Genomic DNA, 13,253 nt, shown 5'->3' on the forward strand with positions numbered 1-13,253 from the left:
TCGCACACGGGAACTCCACATGGCTGTTTCTCACAACCTACTCACCACGCTGAGTTTTCGACACTTTCTTCTGTCAGGTTTCAGTTAGCATGGCCCCTGTCGTCACCCCCCAGCTCTTCCTCTCTGGTACAAACCTGTCTCCACTCCCAGGAAACCAGCTGCTCCAGGGGCGCCCCACTGAGCTGAGCTTCACCCATTCTTCCAGCTCGTGGGCCAGCTCTGCTCTTCCTCCCACACGACAGTGGGCTGCTCGGAGGACCTCCGCTCCCGTGCTTAAGGACACGTGTCCCATCCCAGGGGGTTAACAGAACTGTGGCTTCAGAACCGAGACCTCGAGACCTTTACTGACGAGGGGTTTCTTACACCATTTTACTCTCCAAGGGTGGTTCGCCTGCGGCTGCCTCTATACATTTCTAAGGAAAGGATCTCGCCTTCCCCTCTCCCATCTGTTGCTTCAATAAGCTTTGAGCTCCCCAAGTTTGAAAGATACAGACCAGGGAAGCGACATGAAATTGCGAGGAGTGGAGATATTATTAGCAGACTGAGGATCTTTGTGAAATGTCATCACAGAACACAGATCTACCTCTGGGTAAAAACAGGATTTTCTTTCTTTGTGAGTTATTTATTTTTTGGTGGTATACATGTTGACTGACTCTGAAAAGGTCTTAGCCATTTCCCGTGTGTGCACCTCTATAGAGTGAGAAAGGGAGAGGTGGACCCTGCCCTCTGACTACTAATGAGCCTCCTAAATAGAGCTGCAGGTGTGGGAGTCTCCACAACCTTGAGTCAGGCCACACAGGCCAAGAATCTCGTTGTCTGGCTTCTAAACGGGGCATGCTTCTCTGTGCCTCGGTTTGCTCATCTGCAAATATGGAAAGTGCTTATAGCACTGTCTGCACACAGCAGTTGTCTCCACATGTTGTCATAGTGTCTGTGGAATTACGAGGTGCAAATACCTCAGAGCCCCCGAGCACAGCACCCACCCCCCCGGAAATAGTCGCCATGATGTCATCACTGAACACTGGCTTTCGTCTCGAGGCAGCAGCTCTCCCTGGCCTTCTGCAAAGTGGAGCCTTCTCTGGATTTACCATTAAGGGTCTCTAACGTGCTGAAGTTCTCCTGTCCATCCAGCGTGAACTCTTTTCTTTAGAAACACATAGTAGTCAGGTGAGACATGTCTTCAGTTGCGTGGCAGGAGGTGTTTAAAGCGTCACTCGGAGAAAGAAGGCAAAGGGGAGCTGGGGCTGTAACTCAGGGCTTGGCTTTCCGTCTGTTATCTCTCTGTCTCCATGGGAATCCTGTCAGAAGATGATATTCTCAGTTAATGGGAAAAAACCCAGGTCAGGGAGGGAGGTTTGGTAACTTGCTCGAGAAAGTTCATAGGTGCGAAAGCCAGAATTTGAACCAGGTTTGTGTCCAAAATTAACCCTAAGTGCATCATAGACATAAATGTCAAAGCTAAACTTCTGGACACCTTGGATTTTCAATGCTGGGTCAGACACAAAACGCATGACCCATAACAGAAAAAAATTGATACTGGACTTCATCAAAATTTAAAACTTTCACTCTTTGAAAGATACCATTAAGAAAATGAAAAGGCAAGTCACAGAGTAGAAACAATTATTTGCAGCACACATATCTGATAAAGGATGGTATCGAGAGTTTTTAGAACAAGAAGAAGGCTGACTTCTCAATACATGTGAATAGGTGACTATGAATAATACCTATATATGAACAGGTAAGGGGTTTGAGCACAGCGGTCCCAAAAGATGGTGCGCAAATGATCAATGAGCACATGAAATTACGCTCAACATACCAGTCATGGGAGAGATGCAAATTAAAAGCACCAGGCCATATTACTACACATCTGCTAGAATAGCTGTAACGGAACAGGCCGACGCCACCACGCCTTGGTGGGATGTGGACCTCTCATGTGTCCACAGAAGGTCTCGCACGTGAATGTTTATAGCAATTTTATAATAGCCAACTACTAGAAACAACCTAAGTGTCCAGCAATTTGGGTCGATAAATAAATTGTGTATTTATACAATGAAATATTACTCATCTATAAAAAGGAATGCATACAAAATATCAAAATACCTTCACAACCATTATACTGAGTTAAAGCAGCCATGCACAAAAGTAAACATACTATATGATTCCATTCACGCGGAATTCTGGGACAATCAACGAGTGACAGAAATCAGGTCACTGGTTACCTCGGACCAAGAGCAAGGGTAGGGTGTTGACTGTTGAGAGCAGCTTTCATTTATTGTATGCAAATCATACTTCAGTAAAGTTGGATTTTAAAAGGTTAATAATACAGCCAACAATTATTTGACAATAATTTTGAAAACTCATCTGAACTGGACAAATTCCTAAGAAAAATTTTAATAGAATTAATTCAAGAAGAAATAAAAAGCTCGAAAGCTTGACCGCCGCCACAACTATGACATAAATTGAAACAGTGCTTTAAAATCTTCCCGTAAAACAATACAGAGGCATACAGTTGCACAAGCCTGTTCAACCAAACTTTCAAGCAACAGGTCATCCCAGTTTATACAGATTCTTCCAGGTAGTGGGAAAAAAATTCATCTGCGAGGTCAATATAACCCTGAGAAATCCAGACACGTTACAAAATAGGAAATCATAGGTCTGTTTACTCATGGATACAGATGTAGAAGTTTTTAACACGTTAGCAAATCAACTTCAACTATATGTGTAAACGATAATACTTCACGTCCAGGTTGGGCTACTTCTAGGTAACTGCGCTTTCCCTTTCACATTACAAACTGACCCCTCTTGCATCTGTGTCTCGCAGGTGAGTGACTTCACATGGAGCCACGACGGGACTCAAGCGCTAATTTCCTATCGAGATGGGTTTGTCCTGGTCGGTTCTGTCAGTGGACAAAGACACTGGTCATCTGAGATCAACTTGGAAAGTCAGATCACGTGTGGCATATGGACTCCCGATGACCAGCAGGTAAGGCCTCTTGAATACGGCTACGTAATGTTACAACCACAAGAGCGGAGGAGGAAACGAGTTAAATACTGTCACACAGGGAAGACGGGGTGTGGACGGAAGCTGGCGTCAAAGCCTCTTAAAGAAGCACAAAGGAAAAGAACAATGACAATACCCAGGTAAAACGTACAACAAAAATTTGAAGTAAATAGAATGCTAACGAAATAAGATTTCCTACCAATATGGTAAACAATGAGTTAACGTTTTAATTGTAGAAAATGTTGGTATAAATTTAGTTTTAAATTTACACAGCCAATTGATAAATGGATAAAGGACGTAATAATAATGTACAGAAAAAGGTCAGCTAGTCAGTAATCATATGGTAGGAAAGTATTCATTCGCCAGGGGAATGCAAAACAGCATAATAAGGATGTATTTTCACTTATTAGCAAAAAAGAGTAATAAGCCAATACCGATGATTTTATTGATTACTGATGAGCGTACAATCAAATGAGCGTTCTCGTTCAGTGCTGGTAATAATGCGTATTAGACCTTTGAGGGAGCAATTTGGTGTAGAGTTATGTCAGAAGTCTTAAAAATGAACATTCACTTTGACCTGGTAATATACTTTAGGAATTTATCTAAAAGAAAGGGACTAACAGTTATTCATTAAAGCATTATTTGTGACAGTAAAACTTGGCAAGGGCCTACTTGTCTAAAAATAGAATGGCTAAGTAAGCTGTGAGGTGACCGCTTAAAGCGTCACATAGTAGTTCAGCCAGTTACAGATTGTGGTTACGAAGACGGCGTGATAATCTGGAAGAGCTCTCAGGATGTAAAGGGAAGGGGGAGGCCAGGGTGTGCAGGGACGTATGTGGTACGAGGACCGCATCACCCTTTCATGGTGATGAGCCTCTCAGTCATTTTTAGAAACCTAATTTCAAAATTTCCTTTAATGCGCCTGTGTACTTTTATGATAAAGTAATATATAATAACCTAATAGAATTATATATTGAGTAACTTTTTTACTGAATTGCCTTCCTGTAGTCAATATATAATTCACGTTCTCATTATTTTCAAGTAAAAAACAGTCAGTATTTTTTCTCTTCTCAAAATTAGTATTATGAGAATTATAAAAAGATGTTCTTAACTCCAAATTTCTTCCCTCGCCCTCCCTCAAAAGCTTCTAATCATCCGGCAGCTCGTGCATATCTGTATGAAGAAGCATTTGAATTTATGTATTGTAACACTTCATTTTTGTAGGTTTTTGCCACCCCTAGAGTCTCCTGCGGTTCACTAAGTGACCTTGCACGCACTTAACTTCTCCTTGCAGCTTTTTTCTCTGCGACAAGGGAGTGAATTATTTCCTGCCTAATTCCCAGGGCTTTCGTAATGACCAAGTGAGCGAACAGATGTGAAATCACTTAAAAATATTTAAGTGGAAGTCGTGACTTCACATTCTTCCCTCGCCTAGTGATGGGACTCATGAAGCTCATGTCACAGTCTCCCTGATGAGCTGTTCCAGCCAGTGTCCCCAGCGTAGTGCATGCACGCCTGAAGCCTGACAGGCACCGGGCCCAGAGATGCTGGGGACACAGTGTGTAAGACTTGGCACCTGCCTTCGATGTGCAAGGGGCCCGTTGAGGAGGCAGACCCAGGGCACCCTGTGCTGCGTCCTAGAAAAGGTGCTGAGGCAGCAGGCAGCGTGGTGTCGTCAGCGTGGCAGTGGAGGTGGGTGGCCGCTTCCAAGCCAGGCACTGGGACTCCACTCCTTAGGCCCGCCCACAGGACCGGGGACCATTGGCAGGTGGCTGGGCTCCTGGCCACAACCTCCATTCCGATGGTTGCCTGTACGGGTTCTATACTTAGGGCTAACGGATAGGATTTTCAAGGAAAGTGCTCACTGCCTTTAAAAAAATAGGCCATAGACGTGCCGAGGGGCCTCAGAGGAACTTAATACTGAGAGAAGAGGTTTGGGACACCAGTTGGTCAGGTTTGAATCAAGACACGGAAAAACAATATTGCTTCCTCCATGTCTGTCATGCTTTCGTGCTCTTTCTCGGTTTGTAAATCATTAATGAAAAAAGAATATGAAGTCAGACTACTGTTCAGAACGTAATGCCCTGAGCATTGCATTACAAGGCTCCCCTGAGAGTTGCTGTTTAAAGCAGTACCTCCAGGTCTCAGAGTATGGACTGCGAGAGGCCACCGTGTCTCTTCCCATCTCCTGGACAACTTGCCCTTAGTGTAGAGGTCAACAGCCTCCAAGGTGAGCTGCTTCCTTGTATTTTGAGATAGCTCTGATCATAATGGGACTTTAGGCCATTTCCTGTTAACTTTTACAAATACAAGCAGTACTGTTTTATAAACATTGAGTTTGAAGTCTAGCTGTTTTCTTATTTGTCATGGATTTTCTTCGTTCTTGAGTGGTGATTTATGTACCCTTTGGGGGTCATGGACTTTTGAGTGTCATTGGAAATTGGGAACTCTTTCCCTGGAAAACCGTGCACATTATACATACATGATTATACGTGCGACTTCACTTAGAATTTCGGGAGCTCATAGGTATCCATCCATGGATTCTCCCCTTCAGATCCTGATATAGATAGTTTAGAGGTGACATTTGGGATAATCTTTCCCAACTTTTTATTATGCATGTGTTCAGATGTTACAAAAAAATGGAAAGACTGTACCCTCCTTAAATTTAACAGCTAAAACTTCGCCAGGTTTGTGCTCCCTTCCTCTTCCCCTGCCCTCCCTCCTTCCCTACCTCTGTCTTCGCACACACACATTTTTGATAGCACTATTTTTGATAGTGAGCTGTGGACTTCCTGGCATATCACCCTTAAATATTTCCTATGCATGTCCTAAGAATAAGGTCATTCTACATTACCACACCTAAGAAACTAGCAGTGATATTATCTCTATTCAGGCTATCTTTATATTTGTCTAATTATTATAAGAATTTGTTTCATAGACTTTATTTTTTCTTTTTGATATTTGGAACCAGGATCCAGTTTTGTTCCTATACAGCAGTTGGTTGTTAAATCTTTAGAAGAGTTTCCTCTTTTCGAAAACTTTTTGCGACACTGCACTTCTAATGAGTTCGCTGTGACTACCTTGTTGAATGTCTCACATTTCGTATTCATCTTATCGTTTACTCATACTATCCATTAACTTCTCCTCCTAGCACCTGTGTTTTCTATAAATTGGAAGTTAGCTCTAAATGAAACAATTTTGGTAAGAATACTTTATAGGTGACATCCTGTTCTTTATACTGAACCACATTAAAGGGTGTATAATGTCATGTTATCCCGCTATGAGAGTTGCTAAGTTTGATGGACTTTGTAAAAACAAATTTATTTTTCACGGCATGTTCTTAATTTCATCTACATGTATAGCTAATTTTTTCAAGTGATGTGTTTTATTTCAGGCTAAAATTTGTCTTCTGTTAAATTGCAAGAAGGGCCTGTGAGCATACCTGGAGTTTATAGAGTATGTGAGGACTCTAAGTCTTCTTGGCTTCCATAACACAATTCCATAACAGAATTCCACAGGCTATGGGGCTTAAATGACAGATATTTAGTTCTCACCATTTTGGAGGCTGGAAGTTCAAGATCAGGGTGTTGGCAGGTTAGGTTTTTTGTGAGACCTGTCTCCGTGGCAGTGGTTTGGACTAGCATGATGGTTTGAGAGGCCCCCAGAATCTCTGGAGAGGTTGATTGGTGAGGGTCTTCTTTTATGAAAGGCTAGTTTGTGAAGACTAGGAGAGATGGCCATTTTTTGTCTAATACACAGACACCAATACAGAGAGTCAAAGAATATAAAGAAAGAGGAAAATATGTTCCAAACAAAGGTATAAGATCAGTCTCTGGAAAATAACTCCAATGAAATGGAGATATATGATTTACCTGACAGAGAATTCAAAGTGAAAATCATAAAGATGCTCAGTGAGGTCAGGAGAACAATGCTTCAACAAAGTGAGAATTTCAATGTAGAGACAGCAAATATTTTTTAACAATCAGAAATTATGCAACTGTAGAATACAATGACAAATGAAAAATCCACAAAGTTTCAGCATAAGATTAGATCAAGCAAAAGAAAGAATGAATTTGAAGACAGGTCATTGGAATATCCAGTCAGAGGGGCAAAAAGGGAAAAGTGAGATAGAGTAAAGAAAGCTTAAGGGACTTGTGGGCCTCCATAAAGTGGATGAATATATGAATTTGGGAGTCCCAGAAGGAGAAGGGAGAGAAAGGGGCAGAAAGCTCATTCAAAGAAATCATAGTTAAAAACTTCTCAAAGATGAGGGAGGAAATGGATCTCCAGATCCAGGCATCCCAGCAGCTCTAAAAGAGGATGAACTCAAAGAAATTTACACTGAGATACATAAATTGTAATTCAATTTTCAAAAGACAAAGAATTTTAAAGCCACAAGAAGAAAAAATAAAATATCTTATACGAAACAACCTCCCCATAAGATTATCAGCAGATTTTTTACTAGAAACCTTGCAATCCAGAGGGGTGTGCTCATATATTCATAGTGCTGAATGGGGGAAAAAATGCCAACCAAGAATGCTATACCCAGCAAAACTGTTCTTAAGAAAATGGAGAGGTAAAGACTCCCAAACACATAAAAATTGAGATTGTTCATTAGCTTTAAAGAAATGCTAAAGGGGGCCCCCGAGTTGAAATGAAAGGATGCTAAACCACAATATGAAAGCATTTGAAAGTACAAAAATTCACTGATAAAGGCAAACATATAAATACAGAATACTTTGTTACTATGATAGTGATATGTAAATCACTTTTAATTCTAATTTAAAAGTTAAAAACAAGAGTACTAGAATAACTGTAACTGTAAAATTATATTAATGGATGCACAGTATAAAAAGAAATTGTGACATCAGCAACAAAATGTCAGGGGGAAGAGGTAAGAGTAGTTTGTGTGCAACTGAAATTAAGTTTTTGTGAGTTTAACATAGACAAGTGTAACTCTGAGTTGTTTTCTAGTAACCACAAAGAAACCACATGGTAACCACAAAGAAAATACCTATAGGAGATACACGAAAGAGAAAGAAATCCAAGCATGTGAATACAAAACAACCAGTGGAACACAAAGATAGCAAGAGAGGAAAAGAGGGGCCAAAGAACCGTGAGACTGATGGAAAACAGTCAACGAGAAAGCAATAGCAAGTCCTCGCCTATCCATAATCCCTTCAATGTCAGTGAATTAAACGCCCCAGTCAAAAGAGACACAGTAGCTGAATGGTTAAAACAGAAAAACAGGATCCAACCGTATGCTGCCTACAAGAGACCCTTTAGATTTAAGATCATCTGTAGGCTGCAAGTAAAGAGATGGAAAAAAGTATTCCATGCAAATGATAGCCAAAAGAGAGCAGAGGTGACTATGTTTATAACAGACAAAATAGACTTTCAGTCAAAAACCGTCACAAGAGACAAAGACATGTAATGGTAAACGTGTCAATTCATCAGGAAACATAACAATTATACATATATATGCATATAACATTAGAGCACCTAAACACATAAAATACTAAATATGTAAAGCAAATATTAACAGAATCAAAGAGAAAAATGCAAAGCAATACAATACTGGTAGGTGACTTCAATACTCCACATTCTAGATAGGACCAGTGGACTTTAACAACAATGTAAACCAAATAGATTTAACAGACGTATTGAACACTCCACCCAACAGAAGCAGAATACATATTCTTCTCAAGTGCACAAAGAACATTCTCCAGGATGGATCACCTGTTGGGTCACAAAACAAGTATTAGCAAATTGAAGAAGATTGAATTCATGTCAGGTACCTTTTTTAATCACAGTGGAATGTAGCTAGAAATGAATAGTGACAGGAAAACTGGAACATTCACCAATATACAGAAGTGAAAGAACTCTTAGTTAACCAGAAGGTCAAAGGAGAAATCACAAAGGAAATTAGAAAATACTTTGAGACAAAACAAAAACACAGCGTACCAAAACTTATGGGATACAGCAAAACGGGGGAGTTTATTGCAATAAATACCTACAATATAAAAGAAGGACGATCTCAGACAATCCAACTGTATGCTTAAAGGAAATAGAAAAAGAATAAACAGTCCGAAGTTAGCAGAAGGAAGGAAATAATAAAGTTTAGGGCAGAAATAAAGTGAAATGGAAAATAGAAAAACAATAGGAAAAAATCAACAAAACTAAGAGTTGTTTTGTGACAAGCAACAAAATTGACAAATCTTTAGCTAAGGAGAAACGACTCAAATTTTAAAATCAGAAATAAAAGAAAAGACATCATGACTGATGTCACAGAAAGAAGGATTTTTTAGAGAGTGCTATGAACAATTGCATGCCAACTAATTGGATAGTCTAGAAGAAACAGATAAATTCTTAGAAAATAGAACCTACCAGGACCGAATCATTAAGAAATAGAAAATCTGAACAGACCTATAACTGGTAAGGAGATTGAGTCAGTAATCACAAACCTCCCAAGAAAGAAAATGCCAGGACCAGATGGCTTCACTGGAGACTTCTGCCAAACGCTTAAAGAATTAACACCCTTTCTTCTCAATCTCTTCCAAACACTTGAGAAATGAACACTTCCAAATTTATTTTATGAGTCCAGCATTACCTTGATACCGAAGCCAGTGACACTGTAAGAAAAAAAGTTACCGATGTCCCTGATGAACATGGGCACAAAAGCCTCCTGCAAAGTGCTGGCAGACTGCATCCATCCTCACGGTACAAGAGCCACACACAGTAATCAAGTGGGTTTTATCCCTGCGATGTAAGGATATTCAGCATGTGAAAATGAATTAGTGGGATATTCATTAGCAGGATATAAGATAAGAACCACACGGTCATCTTGGTGGTTATAGCAAGAACATTTGACACAATTCTAAACCCCTGTTGTGATTAAAGACTCTCAACAAACTAGGAATAGAAAGAAATGACTTCAGTGGAATAAAGGTCACATATGAAAATTCCACAGCTAATATCATGCTCAATGGTGAAAAACTAAAAGTTTTTCCTCTATGATCAGGAACAAGATGAGTTTGCTTGCTCTCTTCACTTCTGTTCAACCTCTTTCTGGAAATCTTAGAGCAGTTAGGCAAGAAAAAGAAGTAAAAGGCATCAAATAGGAAAGAAAGAAGTAAACGTATCTGCAAATGATATGGTTTTATATAAGGAAAACCCTAAATACCACACACACACACACACACACACGTTAGAATAAATGAATTCAGTAAAGCTGCAGGATACAAAATCAATATACAAATATTTTTTACAGCAAACTATCTGAAAAGGAAATTAAGCAAATCTCATTTATAATAGCATCAAAAATAATGAAATACTGAAGAATAAACGTAACCAAAAAGGTGAGAGACGGTGGCAGGGAGTGCTGTTCAGGGGGCGTGGCTTTTCAGTTAGGCAGGACGGTTTTTTCTGGAGCCTCCCTGTGCAACATGGAGCCTGCCGTTAGCAGTGCTGTGCTGCACACTTAACGTTTTCTATAGATACCATGTTCAGTGTTCTTACTACAGTAAAAAATATAATATGTTTGGAGTGGGGTGGGGGGGAGTCTGGAAATATTAGCCAGAGCAGTTAGGCAAGAAAAAGAAATTCAGTTACTTGTGAATTTAGTGTTATATTTTCTTCGCATGCCTTTGGTAACACCACAGCATGACAGTGGCCTTGGTTTTGACACAGAAGCCCTGCTTGACACCGTTTGTCCAGATGGCTGAACTGTATAAAATTGAGGTTATCAGGGTTCCTCATGGTGGTTCTGAACCATGAATGCATTGCCGCTCTGAGATCCTTGCCCTTGGCATTGAAATACATCTTCGTGTCACATTGCAGGGAGGTGACATGTGCCACTACCAGGGACACACTCCTAACGAAATTCTAAGCAGCCCCTGTTGAGCCCTCTTCCTGACCAGGCCTCAGCTTTGACCTAGAAAACTAGATTCTCATCACAAATAATACACACACACACACACACACACACACACACACACACACACACAGAGAGAGAGAGAGAGAGAGAGAGAGAGAGAGAGAGAGAGAGAGAGAACGGACAGACATTAGCACACTTCCGTTGACGAGGCTGTAACTAATGATGACAACTCTAGCCCCCTTTAAGTTCTTGCCTGGAAAGCTCAAGCTGCCAAAGGGATTTACTGTTCAGTCCTAAAAGCCCGTATCCATGTCTCCCAGTCTCTGAGAGGCTAGCACCCTAACTTAGACAAGCACCAGTTAGCAAACCCAGGTGGCCAGCCCTGCCTCCCACTTTTTGTGAATGTCCACCTCCCTGCCTCTGCTTGAACCCCGGCCTGCCCACTTCCTACTCCCTCATCCTTCCTTCAGGGCGCCCAGCCACCTTTGCACGGAGGGAAGCTGAGTTTGGTTCATGCTGTACCCTTCCCTATTGGACTAGTTATTACTGGTTAAAATCTGTCCTTACCTCTGACTAGTGTCTGGCTTTCTCGATTCTCCACACCAGTCACAAGTGCTGTTGGGTCTGCTTCCACCAGATGCCTTTTACTCTCTCAGACCAGGAAATTATTTCCTTACAGGCCTTTTGTCGAAGAAGTTTATCTGTAGCCACAGAAATTACTGAGAATTATTGTTTCTCAGTATTGAGAAGTATATTTAGATATATTAAAGATTTGTAGCATTTTGAAACAGGAAAGGATTTGAGAGCTCATCTAATAGGACTTTTTTAGTTGTCAGAGAATACCAACACTCAGGGAGGTGGCAATCAGTTCAAAATTACGAAAATAATTAGGAGTTAGAATAGAAAGAGACCCCTGTTCAGCCGACTCCCAGTCCTGAATTCTTTGCAAAGGAAAGGATGTTTCCACAGCAGATTTGGACCATACACCATGTAGTCATCTCAGATTCCAGAGTCATTTAGCATCTCCCACCCAAATTCAAGGTGCACATTCACCCCCAGGGACTGCGTGGTGAGTGGGCATTTCGCCCTGCTCCCAACACCTGATGGAGTTACAGTTCTGAAACATTTCTTTCTGCCTCATTCAATATACTTAAATATGTATCTTTAAGAGTATATTCACATGGTACAAAATTATGAATGTTCAGAAGGGTATATGATGAAAAGGCCCCTTTCTGCCGCTGTCCCCAGGCCACCCAGTTCTGTTCCCCTGAGATAACTGGTGTTCCCAGTTACTTGTGTAGCCTTCTGGAGATATTCTAGTAAATGCGCATCCTGAGCAGCCCTGTAGTTAGACCATTCCCCGCCACTGCCAGAAAACCTGTGTGTGTATCTTAGAAGGGTGAGTAAAATTAAAAATGGACCCCACAAGAGTTGGGAAGGCATGTTTTAGCAATGGGAATTATTTAACATTAAATTTGACGCATGAGGCAGATAGAATATCTCCTCTGACAACCTTTAGACATAGGATAGTCTCTCATCTTTATGGGTTAGTTTATAAGCAATCGTTTCTGCAGTGAAGAGATGAAACAAATTCAGAATTACACGTTTCGCCAAAGATTCAAATTGTTTATTATAGATATTTTGGATGAGATGTCTTTCTCACATTTGTCACAATAAGCTTTAAAGTATCTGTTTTAGACATGATTGTTATAGTTAACTATGAAATCAATTCTTTTTTTTTTTAAACCAGAAAATAGTCTGTTGGATGTGGTTCCATAGTGTAGCGGTTAGCACATCTGCTTCATATGCAGAAGGTCCTTGGTTCACGCCCCAGTGGAACCATAGTCCATGGCCTATGGCCATGCCACCCTGAACAAGCCTGATGTCTGATCTCGAAAGCTAAGCAGGGTCGGGCCTGGTTAGTACTTGGATGAGAAACCACCTGGGAAGACCAGGTGCTGTCGGCATAAATAATAATAATAAAAATTAAAAAAAAAATAGTCTTAATCAGTTGAACGATTCTTTCATCTACAACTGTCTTTCTGACTTTAGTGGCTCTGTTTCTTTAGTTGCAAAATATTCAAATCTGTCCTTGAAGTGCATTCTAAGGCTAGTTTTATAAAACCCAACAGGGAGGTCTTTAAAAAAAAAAAAAAGTTTTACTTCAGTGGCATCTCAGAACAAAAGTTTCCTGATAAAGAGCAAAGGGACATCACAGTTTGTCCCTTCATTCCCATCCTCAGCAGCACATTTAGACGTTTGCCACCAGTGGGGCAAGGTTGCTCAGCAAAAATTCATAATCACTTTATTTGCTCCTTCAGCTTTAAAGCACAAAGGCAAATGGGGAAAAAGTCAGTTCCTCTGGAACCAGTTCCA

General features: G+C 40.6%; 1 protein-coding gene, 1 non-coding gene and 1 pseudogene across 9 annotated transcripts in view; all 3 read left to right on the forward strand.

Moving 5' to 3' along the window:
* Window positions 1–13,253, forward strand: part of TULP4 (TUB like protein 4) — a 165,673-nt gene that overhangs the window by 107,725 nt on the left and 44,695 nt on the right. For all 8 annotated transcript variants that reach the window (XM_036223239.1, XM_036223248.1, XM_036223230.1 and 5 more), the window contains one exon: window positions 2,822–2,983. In XM_036223239.1, coding sequence (XP_036079132.1) covers window positions 2,822–2,983 — 162 coding nt within the window. The remainder of the gene's footprint in view (window positions 1–2,821; window positions 2,984–13,253) is intronic.
* On the forward strand, window positions 12,647–12,719 carry TRNAM-CAU. The gene has a single exon. It is a non-coding gene; the product is annotated as a tRNA-Met (tRNA).
* On the forward strand, window positions 12,729–12,844 carry LOC118605196 (annotated as a pseudogene).

Source organism: Rousettus aegyptiacus, unplaced genomic scaffold (genome assembly GCF_014176215.1).
Source record: "Rousettus aegyptiacus isolate mRouAeg1 unplaced genomic scaffold, mRouAeg1.p scaffold_m13_p_1, whole genome shotgun sequence".
NCBI lineage: Eukaryota > Metazoa > Chordata > Mammalia > Chiroptera > Pteropodidae > Rousettus > Rousettus aegyptiacus.